At 42.2% G+C, this 20,839-nt stretch overlaps 1 protein-coding gene across 1 annotated transcript in view; it reads right to left on the reverse strand.

The window, feature by feature from the left end:
* The window catches only part of SULF1 (sulfatase 1), a 128,818-nt gene that overhangs the window by 18,757 nt on the left and 89,222 nt on the right, over positions 1-20,839 (reverse strand). The window contains 7 exon segments of the mRNA XM_074319303.2: positions 761-1,004; positions 3,509-3,722; positions 14,851-14,980; positions 15,749-15,805; positions 16,076-16,204; positions 17,512-17,687; positions 18,649-18,799. Coding sequence (XP_074175404.2) covers positions 761-1,004; positions 3,509-3,722; positions 14,851-14,980; positions 15,749-15,805; positions 16,076-16,204; positions 17,512-17,687; positions 18,649-18,799 — 1,101 coding nt within the window.

Consider the following 20,839-nt stretch of genomic DNA (forward strand, 5'->3'; position numbering starts at 1 on the left):
ACGTAACTATAGCAACTAACGGCAGCCGGAGCCAGGCCAGAGATAAACATCCGGCAGAACCCATGGTACCCCCACCGCCCCAAGTGATGGAATGAAAGAGGAAACAAGTATCTTGCTACTAAATTCAGAACAAAAATATTTCTCTGTCAAGAGAGTAAGTAGATTTTGGAAGGAATGAAGGAACGACGGCCGTGTGTTAAAGCTGTGGGGACCCATTTCCCTTCTAGTCGCCTGACTCCCAAGGCCCTCTGTGCTCTCCGGGACCTGGACACGTGAGGTGTTTTGGCACCTTTCGTCCATTCCCAACCTACGGCATCTCTCTGGAAGCTTCTCCAAGACCCACACTTCCCCCTTGATCTGTGTTTCACTTCTGAGGCCGTGATGATACAACCGCTGTGTCCTGGGACTATGCAGCATGGAAAGCCCCCACCCGTCCAGTAATGGTTTTGCTCTGTTTTCTAGACACCCAGAAAGGCAACTACTTGACCACAGAGCTCCATGCCTGCGAAGTCACGATGTGACAGAATCACTCTGGCTCAATTCCCAGCTGTTCAGCCGTAATGTGACACCGAACCCAAAGGACATGTCCAGCTCTACAAGTGTTTGGATCCTTGTTGTTTTTTAACCCCCATCATCACGCAGGCCAGCCCTCAGATGTCATGTTGCCGAGTGACATTACTTTTTGTAAAGGGACAGTGGTGGTCATATGGGGGGGGTCCACTTAGAATGCAGCCCTTGTGAACGCCCAAAGCCTTCCTACTTGTGGGTCACTCGGACGGTGGTGGGCAGGCCCACGGCGTTGCCACCGTCGGCTAGCATGCTGTCCCCGTTGCCAGCTTGGTGACCTCCTGGCCCCTTGTGACCTTCATCATGACGCTTGGCAACGTTTCTTGGTCGCAACACTTGCAATTCTTCTTCTTCCAGGTTTATGTCATATATTTCACCTTCAAATTCGACTGACAAGGAACGTGTCTGCCGCGTGTGGACAAATCTGGGCTTGTACTCTGGAAATAAGGGAAGATGCGTTAATACAGAGGTCCAGAGGGACTTGAGGGGAGAAGAAAGTGATCACCTGGTTTGATGAGCATTTTGGAGGGGCACTGCCAAGGGGCACCGTGGTGCTATGGACAGCCCCCTGGGATTCCCGCTGGGAGGGCGGGCTCTGGTCCTGTCTGTGCCACTGCATAGCGGTGTGATGGCCACCATGCTTGTCTGGGCCTCAGGCACTTCAGCCATCAGGCGATGGGGTAGGTCTGGGTGATTGCTAAGATCCTTTCCACTTAAGATAGGCTCTGAATGTCTCCATTGAGTTTTCAATGTGAACTGCTAAGTCAGCTTGTTTGAATGAAACTATATTCCCCATTATGGTATTAAAAATAACGATTATCCTTTATTGAGCTTTTGCTATGCATTATTCATCTCGTACTGATCTCTAATCGACAATCTTCAAAGAGTGGTACCATAATAAATCTTTAGGTTAAAAAAAACTTATCAGATTATCCAAACAGGCTTGTGAATTTGGTGTTATCATTCTTATTTTAGGGGTGAGAAAACTGAAGCTTTGAATGTTACATCCATTTTGCAAGGTTACATACCCAATAGCCAGGCAGGAGCTAGGTTCAGATTCTAAGTAATTCAGATTCTAGACATGACAGTGTCTTCCTACTACTTTGGGATGCTTCAAAAAGCATCTCTGCAGGATCCCGATGGCAGTTTCCAGACAAGGAAACGCCTCTGGCTCTCAAATCCATAAGACTCCATGTGGCTTGAAAAAGTGGCCCCAGACTTCTTCACTTTGTACTCAATATTGAAAAATCAATGGGCTTACACAATGGAATACTATTCTGCCATAACAAAAGATGAAAGAGTGCCATTTTTGACAACATGGATGGATCTTGAGATTATTATGCTAAGTGAAATAAGTCAGACAGAAAAAGTCAAGAACCATATGATTTCACTGATGTGTGGGATATAAAATGGAAAGTAACAAAGGAACAAGTCAAACAAACAGAAACAAAAACTCACAGACACAGACAATAGTTTAGTGGTTACCAGAGGATAAGAGGGGAGGGGGTTGGGGGTGGGGTGGGGTGTAAATGAGGGTAAACGGGATCAAATATATGGTGATGGAAGGAGAACTGTCTCTGGGTGGTGAACACACAATGTGATATATAGATGACGTATTACAGAATTGTACACCTGAAATCTATGTAACTTTACTAACCATTGTTATCCCAATAAAATTTAATTAAAGAAAAATCAATAAGCTTTACAAACAATGCGTGGAGATGAACATTTAACTTCCTGGGAGAGAAGTGGCCCCTACCTCTATGCTGACCATTGTAATCAGCTTCTATTAAGCGAGAATTTCCCTTGTAGGTTTGCCATTTGATATCTTTGCATGAATTATTAAACCTGGCATTTTCTGTCAGGGAGAGAAGAAAGTCTCCCAAATTAATTGTTCTCCGCCTTTGGGTTATGGACTCATTTAAGAATTTGTTGAAAGTTATAGACATCGAGAAAAATGTGCATATACACATAGAATATACTTACATTTTTGGATAAAATGTTAGAGGGTTCATGATTCCCTGAAGTTCATCTGCGGAATCCAGGGTAAAAAAAAAAAGGCCCTGGCTTAAAAGCTTCCACTGCTCTAGTGAATAATTTGATGTCCTAATTTTGGACAAGGAATTGAGTTTAATGTATTTTGCTTATTTCCAAATCAGTATAGAAAGTAATGACCCCAGAAATGAGTCACTTTTCATGTTATACCACTAGATGGCACTAGACTCCCATTCTTTTATGAATGGTACAGGACAGGGTTCTCGTATCTATACAATCGTAGGAATCTCATAGCTGCCCGACAGATAAGAGTTTTTATAAAGAAAATACTAGGCAGTGATTTTCATACTGAATTCGACTAGTTTGACAAGTGAAATTAAAAAAATATATTGTCCTAAAATAAGTATGCCTTTAAAAAAATTTTTATGCTTTACCGATTAAATGCACAAACACTAAAACCTTGGATTTTTCTTTCTTTCTTTCTTTCTTTCTTTCTTTCTTTCTTTCTTTCTTTCTTTCTTTCTTTCTTTCTCTCTCTCTCTCTCTCTCTCTCTCTCTCTCTCTCTCTCTCTCTCTCTCTCTTTCTCTCTCTCTCTTTCTTTCTTTCTTTTTAAAAACAACTTAAGGCAGACAAATCAGGACACTGGCATTAAGGTAAAATAAAACTGGCTTAGCCCCTTGACAGCTCTTTTATGTATGTGCATGTTTTGTGTCTGGTGCTTTTACCGAATATATTTGCATTCCATGCTTAAGTGAAAGTGTGCACAAAGCAAAATTTGAAATTATCCTAGCGTTTGTTTTCTCAACAGAAACATTATTTGCTCTTCGTCCTCAAACTATGCACTAGTAATATCTAAAATGTAGAAGGAGCAAGGCTTTTGTCTCCCCAGCGTCCATTCCCAAAGACCCCGGCCCACCCCTGGGATGGTCACGGCATCTGCCTTACTCGGAGTCCCCTGGTTTCTCAGGAACTGCCGCTGGCTCTTCCTCTGGCTTCTGCTGGCACGATAACCAGACTCTCCACAATTGCACTCTTTGTCCTTGTGGAAGCCGCGAGTGTAGAGGTTCCGTGTGCTCTGCCGGATGGTGAGCAGGTCACTGGATCCTTTACACTTGTGAATGCGAAGCTTGCCAGATGTATCCTCGATGCATTGCCACTTCTGCAAAAGCCAACGGGAAAGCAGTTTACCAATCCCGGTCCAGGTGTTTTTTATTAAGAACTGCTGCTTTAGTTTTTAGAAGCACTGGCAACCCCGTTAATGAGCGCGCATGAAGAAAGGCAGGCTTTTAAGTGACTCTGTACTAGTAAGTCGACTGCCAATCCTCTCAGTCACATCTTTCATTGTAGGCAAATACAGATGACAACAAAATCATTGGAAATCAGAACTACTTCAATGACACTAGAGCCCAAAATTGATATATAAATCCTCAGCATCCAGACTAAACAGAGTCTTGAATGAAACATGTAAAAAGCCCTTCATTCACCAGGCACAGAGCACAGCTGTCAGGGCTGATTTCCCCAGACCCCTTTTTCTCTGGAAAAACAAATGTGGCTGCTTTGTTCTCTGCCCCTGAATTTCTAATGCGGGCCAGGGAAGAGAGGCACATGAGGAGGACAGAGATGAGTTTAATCTGAGTCCATCACAGGGCGAGCCAACTTTCATATACATTAGCAGACGTGTCAGGTTTTCCTTTGTGCCTTTTCTTATCCTTCTACAGACGCCACACATCCATCCAGCAGAGCAAGCTGCACCTAAACACATCGTTCCCCTTCCCCAAAGACACGCATGAGGAGCTGGCACTGGATTTTCTAGTTTGTGCCTCCTCTCAAGACTGCCGCAGACACTGCCACCTGAATTCCAGACAAATAAGACACAGCGGTGGGTCTGTGTCTCACTCCTTCTTGAGAATCAATCTGGCTGAAATAATAGGGCTTCACCTGGGGGTCATTTCATAGGCTCCCCCATATCTTAAAGGCCTAATTCCCTTCCTTGTACTTTTTATTTGTTCTCCCTAAAATGTTAATTGTGGAAGCAGAAGACTACTGACCCTAATTTTAGGCTGACCATGGTTGTTACAACATGCTATAATGTAGTGTTATCAAACTTTTGTCTTTTTTTTCCTACCATGTATATCAACTGTACGTAATTATTTACTGATACTTTACTTTTGATGGACACATGTCTCAACTGTGGCCAAGGCAATAATAATTGTAAAATGATGTGTTTGTTGTGCCAGTTATGTTTTCAAATATGTGTTAAAACAAATACAAAACTATTAAATAAAATGTTTGTAATGCAGGGACTCAGCTCCTGCTCCCCGCACAAGAACGCAGGATACGGTGAGGCCCAAAAGGAACAACCAGGGAGACAGAGATAGGGAAGTCATACCACTATATTCTCGCTGGTGGCTGGTCGAGACGCAAAAGTAGGACCAACACAATCTGCAATCCTCAACCCGCTTGCTAACCGCACTTGCCAGCGTAGCCACAGCAGTTATATTAGTGACTAATGGCTCACTGGTTACAGCTCATGGCCAACTAGTTACACTGATGGCCATCTGATCATAGCTGATGGCCATCTACTACCCGAGCCATCCCCTTTCCACATGAGGTTGAGAGCCTGGAAACTGCTCTCAGGGACCCCGTTCCTACAACATTCTTTCTTGCCTCATGTAAAACAATCTCATAATGCCCCTTGTTCTACTTGTACCATGCTTTAGGGTACCATTTTGATTTTAAAGTGTCCTAAGGCAAGCTAAAGTTTGGCCGAGGGTCCCAGATGGCTTGGTCCCCTGACAAATGACACCTGTGTACAAAATGGCGCGCAACCATCCCCAGTGGTCCAAGGTGCAGAGCACAGTTTATTTTCTCTTAACGGAGTCATATGCCTTCAGTAAGCGTTGAGCTGTTGCCGCTGCCTTTGAATTTCTCCCTAATCCCAGGCATACAGTCCTTGTCCTGTGATTTCCCTTTAGGCCCACTCTTGGTGCTCCTGAATTTGATTATTTCAAGCCACATCAGGTTACAACCTTCTTTGGTGGCTTGGATGGAATGTCTGGAATGCTGAACCTCTCCATCCTAAGAGGCAGGAGCTCAAGAGACAAGGCAGGTAACCACCTATTGACAAAGCCATGAAAAAGCGACACAAACAAGAACAGTCTAAGGACTAAGTTAGAGATGATTTAACTAAAAAAAAAAAGAAAGAAACAAAATAACAACCCCACCCCACTCTCCCCAAAGTGTGGAGTCAACCTGACAAGGCACACAGGAGTAACGTCAGGCACACTTTTCTGGACAATGGGATTTTCAAAAGCTAACCGGGTGATTCTACTGTGTAGCTGGGGTTCAGAACCACAGCTTTAGACTCGCAAAATCTGGTTACTGCACCTCTTTGCAGCTCGATCCCAGGACGGCCGAAGAGATAGCTTTAGGGCTGAGTACCTCAGATGGATGAGTCTGTGAGAGGGGTACATGTATTTTTGGGTGTCGGTGTGAAAGAGACCTGTGTCTAGAAATGTACTGAGGTCACCAGGTCAGAAAATGACTCATTAACAGGGGACCACTACAGCTCATCTATACTGGCACAACTAAGGGTGACCAGTTCTCCTCAATCTCTTTCCACAGTTCGTTGACGAGGGAGAGAACCGAGTCTTTGTGTACCCTTAGCTGAAAACTGCATGTGGTTTATTCCATGGTTCTCCCATTTAATGTGGAGACGGGTGATTTCCAGGCCCGGGTTTATAGCACACCCAGTTATGTCCAATTAGCTTGAGGAGGTGCCGTGAAATTCTCAAAAAAGTTCTCAGAAACTCATACGCAACTGCATTAATAAATAATTATATGCCAGGTAGAATTCGTGCTGGTGAAAAGTGTTGTCAAAACAAATGACCTTTCATAGCTCCAAAAAGTCTGGGAACCAGTGGTGCTTGAGTGTCTGTCTATATCCGTCTTAAATCCAAATGGTTTAAGACATATCCATCCACCTGGGTAAACTCTACCTCAAGCATTCAAAACCTAAGAGTTGACTACTTAATGCCTGTAGTAGCAAAAGAAGCTGTCTGTGGATTCACAATTCAGGCCAAGTAGAATCTTCCAAAGTGCTCTCTTTTATATCAGACAGAAAAACGTCGCTAACTTTAGTCTTGAAAAATAATGGCCTTATATCTTTTTTGTGGTTCTAATTTATATCAACTTTAGTATAAACACTAACTTTTAAAACATATAACTATGTTGCAAACCTTCCTTGGTGTTATAACCACAAGGAATTCAAAAAAAAAAAAAAAAATCTGCTTTTTTTTTTTGGCCTGGAAGAGCTGAGGGTACAAGTAGATTCCTGTAGAACACAAAAGCGTAGGCAGAATTTTTAGTGACTTAGCCTATTTGGAATACAACCTGCATTTTTCCATCAGCCAAATTCCTGCTGACTTCTGAGGGGATAGAGATGAAAGGAAAGACTGTTTCCTTCCTGAAGAGTTGAATTTAACCACACCTGACATCTGGCATTGTCCTTGGCAGTGATGCTATATATACACAATCAAATACACATACATACATGTGTATGTACACACATGCACACACACATATACCTACTACATACATGCAGTGTATACTACATATATGCACATACCTACACACATTCATGTATAAAACAAGAGCCACTGACAAAAATGCCAATAGCTTTCTATACCGTGGACCCTTTGAACATGTCACAGACCCTATTAGATAGAGTAATTAGCTAGAGGCTTTGACAATCTTCTTAGAGGCAAACGTACTAGGAATTTTAAGGAAATGTAATTGCCACACGTTTGCCATAGTCATTTTAGTGTTCAATATCATGACAATTTTTATGGCTGAGCAATAAAACCTTGAAGTAGCTGCAGCTAAAATGGTCATCTTACTTAGAGTTTATAGTAGGAGGTGAAGAAAGAGAATTTTTAAAAGAATTGCTCTGAAACTCAGGCCGCAGGCCGTCGAAATGGTCCAAGATGATTTTGCATTGCAGAAGAGTGCCAGGAATCAGAGGAGAGTGTGACCTCAGGTGAGGCACCTGGCAATGGGACTTGGACTGAGCCTCAGAAACGAGCTTTTATAAACAAGCGCCCTTGCAGAAATACAGATGTCACACTATCTCGCTTTTATCTACACCCTTGAAGTTTATCAGTAAATCAGTTAACTGCCAAATCCAATCATCTCCAGCTTCTCTGACCAGTCACTCCTGCAAATCCCTCTCCTGCTTTGTGGGACGACAGCATCTCATCTCCTCCTGCCTCTCGGACAGCCAGCGTTTAGCACGCGTTCATTCCACAGATATTTCTGCATACCTACTGTGTGCGAGGTGGGAGATGAAACTACTTAAATAATTTCTTGAGTTATTATTACTTCATTTTAGCCTTTCCATCCATATTGGAACTTGGGATTAAGGGCAAAGATCATGCCTCATATGCCTGAGTCGTGCCCCAACGTTAGCTCACCATCGAATCGCTATTTAATAATTATCTCTTTGCATGTTTGAGTGATTATATATACCTGTAGGTAAGTAACACCTGGTGAAGAAGAGAAGGCTGGTTATTTTGGAACAAGGACGCTTGTGGGCAGCTAGTTTGATGGAATCAAACCTAATGAGAAATACGTCAAATGCCTTTCAAATAATTACTTTTAACACCACTGTCACCACCATCATGGTCACTAGCTATTGAATTTTTACTTGATGCCAGGTACTGGTCTAGAGTACTGTCTAGAACTTTACTCATTTAATCTTCACAACAACCTAAACTGCTGTCATAATTCATTGGTAAGAGTAGAAATATCATTTCTTGTCGTAGCGAATATCACCTATATTATGCCTGGGACTTGGGAATGGCATTTCCTACCCATCCTGATGTGGCTTTGTGGAAAAACATCTGGATTTTCAAGCTAGAAAAGCCTGGATTTGGGTATCAGTTTTACCCCATTGCTTTGTGGCCCTGAGTGAGTCAGCTGCATAATTTAAGCTTCTGCAGGGTCACGGGCATGAGAGGTAGTGGACAGTAGGAGCTGAGCACATGACAGGCACTCAGCAAAGGAGCTGCTCTTATCATTATCACTATTATCACAGATACACGCAGTTTATTACTCAAAGAATTCGTTCTAACGTATACACTTGATGAGAGGTAGCCATTTTTAATGGAGATAAGTATTGGGTTAGAGATCTGAAGACCTCGATTTTCATTTTCTTAACTGCCAAGTTTATGGCATTGAGCAAATTGCAGAATCGCTTTGTTCTTCCAGATTTCACATCTGGTAAAATAACACTTGTTCCTTTTGGCCTCAAGGATATGTCATGAGAATAAATTGTCGAGTGGTTTCAGAGTTCTGAGGAAAAGATGCACTCTCTGAATCTGAGCAGTACTATTAATTGAGCTTTCAAAAGGGTTCGCCAATCCTGGGACAAGTTACTGTGTCCTGGGTGTCAACTGTATATAATATAGTAACTATTATTTGGGGGGGAGACTGTGGCTTTGAATCAGGTTGAACTCCTACTTGTCACCCTTCTAGCTGTGACACTTTGATCAAGTTCCCTTCCTACCTGAGCTTCGGTCTCTTCAGATTTAAAAGGAGCATGTCTATTTTATAGAACCGTTTTCAGGTGTAAAATGGTCTCTGTAAAAAACCGAGAGCAATACTAGATAATAGAACTCTGATTACTTCCCTTTCCTGATATGACCTCTACATAATCACCATAGTTTCTACATTTTGAATTGCATATATTTCTCAACTTGCTCAAGAATGTAAGAATGTTCTGTATTCTTATGTGTACCTACTTAGGCCCATTTTCATAAGAAACAAAAAAATTGGCTACATTTTCAAAGGTACGCTGCAATGAAAGCTGAATTTTACACACACATACACACCCACACACCTCATTTCTCCATTATTATGTGTCTTATTACATGAATTTAGTCATAATGCAGGTCAAATCATGTTCTCTAAAATGTAGCAACCATACAGCAATTTTCTGATAATGCAATTATCCTTTTAGGCCAGTCTAACATCATGAAAAGCAGTTACCTGCAGGTGGACATGTGTTTAGAATTTTTATCTCAACACTGGGGAATATAAAGAAACCATATGAACATCATTGTTCAAACTGCTACTTAGCTCCAGCTATTGCCAATTTTTTTTCCCCCCACAAACACGAAATCGAATTACTTGTGCCAAGGAGATTTTTCACCCATTTTCTTTGAGATGGGGTGAGGAGGAACAGGGGGGAGGAAAAGGGGAAAGGAAGGAGAAGCTGAAGAGAGAGAACAAGCTTCCTCCTTAAGATTTTAATCCGGGTACTCATTTGTAAAAGGCAGTGTTGGAATATTGGGAGAAGTATGGTTCTTGAAGTTCGGGGAAAATAAAATTGGTGACTAGATCAAAGCAGATCATTGGTAGCCAGCGCTGACTATTGATGCCAGCCCTGTTCCAGATGCTTACTGCATTATATTTAACTCATCAAATCTTTACAGCAACCCTCTGAGGCAGGTGCTATTATTGTGCCCATTTTACAGATAAAGAAACTGTGGCAGAGTTAAGTAACTGTGTTATGTACCAAGAAAGCAGTGGATCCAAGATGCAATCTAAGGCACCTTGACCAGGACACCAATAAAAAAGGAGAAAGGCTTGGGCCAGAGAGTGAGGCATCAGGTGGGTCTCAGTTGAGGGGACAGCATTTGGAAAGGCAGAGGCAACCACGTACACGCAGATGAGAACATTACGTTGAAGAGACAGGGAGGAGGGGTACCTGACCAGAGCAGGCTGTGTGAGGCAGCAGTGGAAGATAAGATATCATAGCGTACGTGACATAGGGTGGGGCCACACGATGTTGTTTATAAGTAATGTTTGTCCTTGAGTTTTGTCTGTTTCTGATTTGTTTAGAGCATCACGAAAGATGGCTTGATGTTTAACCCTGCGGTTTGTAGTTTTGGAAAATGCACAGAAGCCAAAACATGTAAGTAGATACAAAGCTGTTCCGTGTAGGCAGAGGAGGGGAGCAGGCAAGCTGAGCTGTCCACACTGGGCCCTGTGCAGACCAAAGTTCTGCCAGAGGATGGCACTGGGACCTAGTCCCTCTGGCCGTACATTCTGGAATCAGGAGAACTGGGGCGGGGAATGCTTGGGAGCCACACAAGGCTCAATGAGTTTCTGGAAACAGGACATCAATTTCTGACATGCTAGCAATTCTAGCCAGATCTTACTGGTAAATGTCCTTTTATTTCCACTGTGCAGCTGGCCACAAAAGGTCTGAAGGATAATTTTTGGATGAGAACAGAAATCCTGGAGCTAAAACAGTTCACACTCAACAAGCTACATTCTTATTCTCTTTGCTTGATGCTGGGTTCCTTTTAAAATTTAAACATATCTTTGATCTTATATTGATACAAGAATAGAAAGGCAAACTATATTGCAAAGATGTTGGAACTCAACAACTCCACAGAAGGAGATGGCATTTGCTATATAAAAAGAAAACAATTTTTCCTCCTAAGTGACAGTTATATTTAAAATATACTTCAAAACTGAATGCCCAGGGAATTCCTTTTTTGTGTAACTCTGATTTAAGGAGTCAATATCTATACCTAGAAGAAGAAAAAAATAATGCTTACTCTGCATGGAGGATTCTTAATCTGATTGCTTGGAGGAATCACTCAGGGCTTGGGGAAGATGAAAAACAAACCACTGATGCCTGTATCCCATCACCAGAAGTTCTGATTTAATTTGTCTGGGGTGGGACCTAAAAGGCACCGTTTCTAAAACTGCCTCGTGATGTTAGCATGCAGTCGTAGTTGAGAACCACTGTCTTAGACGTGGTGAGTGGGTCCTAAACCCATAGCTTCAGCCACGCACATGCCATGAATAATTTCAAAGGAAACATCTAATCTCTTACATTGTTGCATGTTCTGGGGGATAAAAAGACTGAGTGTGAAGTGAAGAAGCATAGGGTCTGACTTTGGGTTTGTCCCTTAAGTTTTTTGGATCTAAATTTCCTTATTCGGAAAATGATATCATTCAACTTAGAAGATTTCTAAGACCCCTTCTACCTTGGACAATCCCTGACTCGAGGTCTGTGGCTCCTAATCCAATTGAAGACTCCTGATGCTTTGGCCTCCATTTTAATCTGATTGGTTTTCGCATCGGTATTTTCAAAAGCGCCCCAGGTGATTGCAATGCACAGCATTGAGCATCACTGGTCTATATTCTCTGTGGAACCAAAATCTTTTCAGACGTAAGTTGAGATTTGCGTGTTTGTGTGTGTCTGTGTGTGTGTGTGTGTGTGGTGTCTGTACATAAATGTGCTTGGGGGTGTAATGCCAGCTCATAGAGTGGTGGGAATTCACCCTCAGGAACATGGAAATAAGGCACACATTATGCGTCCATGTTGTTTTAATTAGTCCCTGCTGGTTGTTCTGTTCATGTAGTGGAGAGGGGATGCCAAAAGTCTGGACTTCCAGCCCATTTTCATAGGAATGAAGATGACAGGTAGGAAGGCCGGGGACAATGCCACCTCCCTGCATTTGCACCCTGCTTTACAGTCCTGTACACACCTGACGTTGCTTTATCCTCCCAAGACGGAGATGAATTCGTTCCATCTCAGAAACAGAAAACCTGAGACTCAGCAGAAATCGAGTGTCATGTCCAAGAATACACATCTACAAAGCAGTGGATGCCAATATTCTAACCCAAACCTAGTGATTTCAATTCTTTTAAAAATTTACTCTATTTCATGCATCCACACTGGTCGTACCACAATCCTTAGATGACCAGGCATGGAGGTACGGTGGGAGGGGGGGCACATACCAGCTCTTTGGGGATCAGGAGTGAAGAGAATGGTGCTAATTGTGCTGATTTTGCCGCTACACTCCACGGAGGGTCAAACCAAAGAGAAGATTGTGTAGCCTTTGAATGAAGGCTACCTTGGTGAGAAGAAGAGACGCAGGGCACAGGCCAGGCGTGAAATCATTGTCAAGAAAAGAGAGTCCGAGCAAGTTAGTTCTAGCCTTAGCTGTCACCTTGATCCTGAACAATACAATCTCATTATTCTGGACTTTTTTCTTCCTTTCTAAAAGTCAGTGATATAATAACTGAAAAGATAATCTTCAAAGGAGCCAGACAGAAAGAGCAAAAGGCCAAATATAAAGATTCTACAGAGCACAACTAAGCTATGTCAGGTTTGACCTACAGATTCGATAACCGCCTTGAAGAGGCTCACCATTTCTTGAAGTTCTCAGACGCTCACGGAAATCACCATCGTGGGGCACAGTCTAATTCTTTGTCCCACTACTTCAGGCACTTTTAAAAGAGATCATTGCTAACCTTCGCATATACTTGTGTGATAGAATCTAAACTCAAAAATGCTGAAGACAGAAGTAAACCAGCAGAGGAAAAATTCCAGGGCGCCAGATATTAAAAGCATTTCATGGGGGGACAAACACATTGAGAAAAATACGAAAGAGCAAAGTGAATTTTTAAATGTCGCGCACAGCACATGAGTAAAGAGCGTGGGCCAAACACCATATCAAGGTTAGGGTCCATCTGCCCTTTAAGACATACATTTAAATATCAGCAGAAGCTCTACTGAGAGGTTTGTAAAATTGGGTACTCAGAGGAAGACAGTTTACCTGATTCGCGAATGGTAATAATGCTCGCTACTTACAGGGCTAACAGAGTAACAAGATTGCCCATTTGCATGAGCTATATTTAACATGGACCATTTCCAACTCCCGGAGAGAAGTGGATGAGCCTACGGAGGCTGCCGCATAGAAATCGTTTCCGAGCTACAAAACAATTCTGAGGTTTTTGTCATAATAATACTTAGAGCTTCCATAAGACGGATTTGAAGACTTCAAATTAAATTATAATGACTAGGTCTAAGCTTCTCCACTAAACACTTGAAAACTAAGACCTACTAAAATGCCGTGCAGGCCTGGTATTATCCTTTCCTTCAACAACCCTCCCACCTCGTCCTTTTTCCTATTTCAAAGGAATCCCTGCGTACAAAAGGCACAAGGAAATACAGAGAGCGGGAGGATCAAGTTGTTTGTTATGAATGTCTCTTCAATAAGCTGGAGACCATATACAAAGAGTATAATGGACGAGGCCATTTTAATAATAACCGGGCTATTCATTTCATGTGTCTGATATCTTGGACTGGTATTGGCAAATTGTGTGGCTATCTAGAGGTCAGGTAAGCTTTTTAAAAAAAAAGATTCACAGAAGACGTGAACCTCTTTTCCCCTGATTAATGTAACTTCCTTTGGCAGCAAGAGGCCCGAGTGTTTTAATCAGGCAACTCCTTTGGATCCCACCTCTGCCACTCTCTAGCTGCCCATTGGCAAAAGGGGGGTGGCAATGGCCCCCTCATGTGGCGGATGTGAGGATTACGTTGGGCTAAGGTATATAAAACCCCAGTCCAGTGCCTCACCTAAGACAAATGCGCTATAAGTGTTAGTCATTTTTCTCTTTCCTCTGAGTTTGTTTTAAATTGCAGTGAGCATTTCTTTTAGCTTGTACAGATTTCAATCAAGAGTGCTTGCAATAGCTTGTGTTCGTATGTTCTCACTTTCCTTCAAAACAGGTCTGTGTTCATTCATCACATGGTATTTCTTTAGCTCTTACGGATCACAGTTGGTATTCTGGGTAGCCCTGAATGCCATAGTAATGTTTTTATTAATGAAGAGGATTCATTCAGAAATTCTGTGACCCAAGGTAGAAGCAATAAACAATGAGTATGGTTTCCCTTTTCATTCCCCAACCTTGGTCATAGATTCTGTCCTCCTCTCTTAGTGAGGACATCTGACTTTAGTCTAGAGTCGGAAGACCCCATCGTGGCTTTTGCGGTGGTTCGCTGTCAAGAGACTCAGCATCTATCCACGAACTTGACTATTCTGCCTCTTGACCCTTGTTGATGACCCCAGGGCTGGTGCCTTCTCCTCAGATGGAACCAGTCTCTGATCTTTCTAACTGGTCTACCATTTTGTGTGTCTGAACATCTTGAACTGGTGCTGGCTAATTGGATGGAGATCTAGAACGCCCTCCCTGAGAACACATCTCCTATAATAGGAGGACGCCCAAGCAAAGACAAGGAGGCTCATCTTGGATAAGTTAGACAATTCTCAGTCAGGGGAGAGGTGTCACAGTGAACACTCCATGACTGGCATAAAAAACTCACTTAGACATAAATGTACATTATTGTATATGTTGGAAATCTTTTAAATTAGAAATGGAGATGCACGGGAGTGGTGGTGAAGAAAAGTTGTGTCACTCACCTGCCCAGGTTGTTCACAGGCTGTCTGGTACCTGGCCTGCTGGCACAGTTCTTTGACTCTCTCATATTTGGGCAAGTGATTTGACTGCTGGATATTCTTGTTGGCTTCTTCCTTCTTACGGAGAAATTTCCTTCGACAAAAAAGGGAGAAGTGATCTGAATTACCTTCCCTGCGACCTGCCTGTTCTCTTTTTCTTCCCGGTCACATGACTCCACGTTCTTCAAACAGCAAGACATAGACGTTAAGGCTGTGACCACAGCAGGAGTTCAACATGGATGAGTCTTTTGTGACAAGGTACTACGAAGATGAGAGGTCAGCATAGGAGAAATCATTTCCCCCCAACGCATTAATTTCAAAACTTTAGACACCCATGTTTGGCTCTACAGGCTCAAAATCCTTTTTGTTAAAAAGCAATTATAGAAATGCTTTCTCTCATTGTGTATATGGACAAAACCCAAGACAATGAGCATTCTAAATCAAAAGGGGAAACCCAGAAGCAACTACAGAAATAATGACAATCTAATGCATTCATGTATTTAAAACTAAGAAAGGCACATAAGGGAAAGTAGAAAGGTACCAGGTAGGGCTTGTGGGAAATGGTTAAGAAAGTCATTTGACTGATCTGATTAGGAACCACGGTTGCGAAACGAAACAGTGAAATCATAGCCACAGTAAGGGCTTTGGTGCCATCTTAAGAAAATGTATTCTCTACAGTTCCGATGCCACAACTGTTAGTCAGCTGGCGAGCAAAGAATGACTAGCAAATCATTTGATCTTGTTACTAGGCTTACGAAATCTGCATGCTTAGTAAACCAAAATAAGAGGGGAAAAAATACCCAGCAGGGACAGCTGCCCAGTAGGACTGCTTCCCAGAAGCACCCCAGGAACCAATAATTACCCTCTTTCCACGAGGAATGTATCACGCCAAATTTTGGCCCTCTTGTTTGTTCGAAACCTGCAAACAAAATAATAATATTTACAGTTGGCATCTGGACGCTTTTCCAAACAGATCTGTGCCAACAGTTTATTTAAAGGAACACCTCTCACTTCCCACAGACCATGACTGCGTCTCCATCAATATGCTATATAAAAACAACCGAGACACTCTCAGCTCGGGGTGATCTCCATGGGCAAAGTGTATTTTGCCTCCACCTCTTTCAGCTGCTGGCTGGCACTGGGTGCTGGTGAGCTTGGGACTCGCAGAGGGAAAGAAAATTTCACACACCTGTTACCTGGCTTTTCCAGGTCCAGAAGTTTGAGGACAGACTTGCCGTCCACATCGGGAGGTGGGTCGAGCCCAGCGATGTCCAGAATCGTAGGGGCTAGGTCAATGTTTAGAACGATTTGCGGAACTCTGCAAAGGGACAGATGGTTACACCTCAAACCCAACACCAGTGGAGGGTGGCACTTAGAACCGCTTTCTGCACATCCTGACTCACTGGCCTTCTGTGCTTCTCCCCTTGCATCTGGTCCCCTAAGGAGGGTAGCTCCATTTGGCCAGGATGGCTCAGCGGTCAGTGACGGCACAGAGCAAGATAAACTGGCTCTCACGGGGGGTCCAGCTGGAGAGATGCCCAGACCCCTAAGCTCTGGCCACACTGTCAGACAAAACCTGATGTATGGTCTTTGTAGGATGTATACTTTCTTCAAAAACCCGATCATCCATAACTCCCCCGTTGAACTTTAAAATCAGTCTTCTAAGGAAGGACACAAGGTTTTTATACCTGAGTCCATTGTATGCTACCTAGTCTTTCACACATAAAGCCTTCTAACTCTCGATCCGACAATTCCTAAGGTGTTTCTAGCGATCTGAAGAGACGCGATACATTCTTCAGAGAACCCCTTCTTACTGACACTGCCTTCTCCCTAGGATGTGATAAAAGCAGTGCAGGGATGAGGTTCAGATATCTGGGCTCTGGGCCCTGATGCTGCTACTTCCGGATTGGGGAGGCTGAGAAAGCACTGACGCTATCGAGCTGCCTCATCATTAAATGAGGGGTCCAGGCTAGATGCTGAAGGGCCCTCCCAGCTTTTGAATTCTACTTGCCTTCTTTTCTTCCACTTGCCATAATTGTTTCATGTACACGATCTCGTTTTATACAAAACATTCTGTTGTGATTGTCAGGGCATAGGAAAACCATTTTATGATAGGAAAACAGAGATGCAAAGGGAGGCAGTGCCTTGCCTACGGGGACAGAAACAGAACTCTAGTCCTTTAGGCTTCTTTTAAAAGAAAAATCATGCTTTTAAAAATTTAATTAAAAAAACATTTAGTAATAATTAAAAAAAAAATAAAACGAAGAGGGTGGTGCTAGCTGTTTTTTATAAAGAGAGTGCATTTCTGATTCAAAGAAGATAAGGATGAATTTCGTAAAGACGACGTTCTGTGTCTGCGTGTGTGACATGGATTCTGGTCAATTTGGGAGAATTAATCATTGATACAGTTATATTTCCTTTCTCTTTAAATAGTATACTTTCGTTAATTTAACATGTGGCGGGGGGTGGGGAGGTGTAGGTTTTCATCTTCTAAATTACCAACCTACAAACCCCCTTTTTTTTGGTTTTGGATGAAAGGAAACCAGACACTGAGATCTGTAATCGAATTATCTCCGACGTACATGAGCTACGACAGCTGAATGTTGCAAACAGAGACATACGTACATGGATCCTGGCTCTACACTTGGACCACGAATAAAGAAAGGCACCCGGATGTCAAAGTCATATGGCATGGATTTCCCCTTGACCAGTCCGAACTGCCCAATGTGGTAACCGTGGTCAGCGGTGTAAATAATGTACGTGTTCTCCAGCTCTCCCGTTTCCACCAGCATATTATAGAGCTGAAACACAGCACAGGGACAAGTCAGAAGCAATTGCGATGGCCCTAGATGACAATAGTGCTGCCATGATTTCCCCCCAATCTTTTTCCCATTATGTTTAAAAGGCGAGAGCTGCTTTAATAAGGCTGACAAACGCAAACAGTAACCATATTTTCCCGTCGCTTATAATCCCAGAAGGAAAAAGTCCAATAATACAGCTGAAAAGTAACATTTTGAATCTGGTACATGCTACTTAAAGGTCTTTGTTCACTTATTTGGAAAAAATAAAAAAAGAACAAAATGAAAAACAAGACAACCTCCACCACCAAACTTACAGATTTTACTTTGAATAATCCATTGTGAAAGCAAATTTTATTGTCATTCTTAGAGCTGGTTACCAAGGGCTAAAAATTGGTTGCTTCTGAAACTGATCCAACTAGATCTAGTCTTTAGCCAGGTCTTCCTTGCCTTGTGTCATGTTTTAAAATTCACAAAATTCCAAATAAAATTTTTGTATTTCTGGCTTCTTTTAAAAAGTCAGAAGTCCTGACAAGGCCAGATCCGCATTTTTATATGGCAAAAATTAGTTGGAGGTGAGTAGTTAGTTGCTCCTTGCTTTGGATAGGGCACTTAATTTCAAGTTCACTGCAATCCCCACCACTCCCTATTGCCTTATCCTGGACCTGCTTTAGTTATTCACATTATTTGCTTAATTCCTGAAGGTATTTGTGGGGGTAGCCCTTGACTTAGGATGTTTTGACGTTTATCTCCTCTCTGCTGCTGGCTCCACAAGAACCAAGCCCGGAGAGATAACAGAAGGGGGCAGAAGAAAAGAGAGGACGGATAAAGTCACTGGAACTCTAGTTCCAAAACAAAAGAGACAAACAAAACACAATAACAATAAAACAGGAGTGGCAAGAATGGGTCCGCGGCAAGGGCAGCTGGACCAAAACCCATCACTGAGGCAACGACATGTGCTTACCCGTTCCACAGAATCATCCACTGACATCAAAGTCTGAAGCCTTTTGCGATGCAGAACGTTTGTAAATTCCATGTGGATAGGCAGCATAGGTCCCGTGTACTGCATAATCCAGTGCTTATCCATATTTGGTGCATAGTTATAACTAGGAGTTCTGAAAATACCCAGAAAGGAGTCGTCTTACTATTTTTCAGCCATTTAGAGAAACAGCTCAAGTTAAAGGTAGTGAAATCATCATTTAGGAAAGATCACGTAGACTTTGCTCAAGTATTTTCCTCTCTCCCATGTTTCTTCATTCTATGTTTATAAGAAGCTCTGAAGTCTCCGCCACCCCCAAATAGCATACAGCCTCGGAAGGTATAAGGATTCAAACTTACAAAATCAAGACCGGCAGCTAAAAATCTCATTAGCGCAAGTTCATTTGGGTTTATTGAACAAAATGCGTAAAAACACCATCAAGATGATCCTGGTAATGTTACAACCCTACAGACGAAACAGTAATGTAGAAAGGAATGTTTTCATGGTGATGTTAACTCGTAAAATTTTATTGCTAATTAGGCTATTAAATATAGTCACAAATATGCTATGTGGAATGAGGATGAATCGCAATTTCAATGTATTTTTTTTCTCTTGAATTTACTAGAGCATTTTATTGATTACTTATATGTCTAGTCTCTACAAGTTTTTTCATTCCTAACCTTGCATATAGATACCGTTAATTTAATTGGATTTGCTGGAATTATAACCAAGTCTACTTCTGCAATATACATGCTTCCCAATAAAGCTGTTCATTTTATAGATGAATCAACATAGGTACAGGGTATAATTTTTGTTAACCACAGGGAAATGGGTCGTGCTGTTCTAGGACAGGTCAGTTCAAGCTTATATTTAATGTATGACAGAAATCCAAGGGATGTCCCATACTTTCCATTGGGGACCCATAAAATGTCACCTTCTCTTTGAAGTCTTACCTAACTCCCTTGAGCATTAGATGCTACCACCTCATATTCCCAAAGAATATATCTATACTAGAGCAATTCTCACACTGAAAATTATTGTATATATTTGACCTTTCCACCAGGCCATAATGTACTTGAAACTTCTTCTCGGCTGTTAAGTGTGTACAGATGTTGAATGTTAAAAACATAGTATTTACCAAGTGTCAGGTATAGAGCTAAGTGTTTTATGCACATTAGATCCTTTCATTATCTCAGCTCTTCTGGAAAATAGGTTTATCATTCCCATTTTACAGCTGAGAAAACTGAGGCTTAGCAAAGTTAAACATTTTCCTCAGATTAACAAAATAGGCAAGTGGAAGAACCAGGACTTGATTCTAAAGTCCTTTTGCCTTAACAAAAGGAAAGAAAAGTCAAGTGAGGGCTGCTTCCTACCTCTGAGATTGCTTTTCACATGAACCACGACTTTACAAATCGCCAATCTCGCAAATAAGCAATAGTTCATGTGGATTAAGAAATTTGATTACCAGTCTCTGTCTGTTCTGGGAAGCATCCTATCAGTGGAAGACAGTCACAATGAAGACTGAAGGGGACCCTGGGTCATTTTTTATATAATGAAACTAGAAAAACCATCAGTTGCTGTGAGTCTTGGGAGCTCAGAGCCTCAAGCATTTACTGCACTGGTTCCGTTGTGGAGTGAATTTCCCACGGGGTAAACTTAGAGTTTCTGAGACTCAAGAGTGTGCCTGGGGCATTGCACACTGAGCCATATCAATGGCACATGTTAGTGTACATTTTTTTCTGCCAGTGGATGTACAGAACTTCTCTTCTGATAGTTGAGGTTTTGGTGCCATTGGCCGGACAATCGGTATAGATGCTGGTCAACTAGCATCAATGCAGCAGCACAAAAGTCAGTATAACTTGGAGGGCAGAAGACTTGGTCTATAAAAGTGTACAAGGTACCCACAGAGTAGAAGTCCATTCCCTTTTCAAGAGACAGATTTGTAGAGTGGTGGAGAATTTGGAGAGCAAATTGGTGCTGCCCAATTTGCTCACCGGTAAATGGGGATAATAGTACCTGTCTTAAAAAGCTGTTTTGAGGAACAACTCTATCTATCTATCTATCTATCTATCTATCTATCTATCTATCTATCTCACCCTTAAAAGTGGCTAGAACAGAGGAAACACATGCATTGCCTACATGCATCAATAAACAAGCACATTCTATATAAATAAGT

This window comes from Rhinolophus sinicus, chromosome 7 (genome assembly GCF_057876585.1).
Source record: "Rhinolophus sinicus isolate RSI-liver-muscle chromosome 7, RSI-T2T, whole genome shotgun sequence".
Lineage (NCBI taxonomy): Eukaryota > Metazoa > Chordata > Mammalia > Chiroptera > Rhinolophidae > Rhinolophus > Rhinolophus sinicus.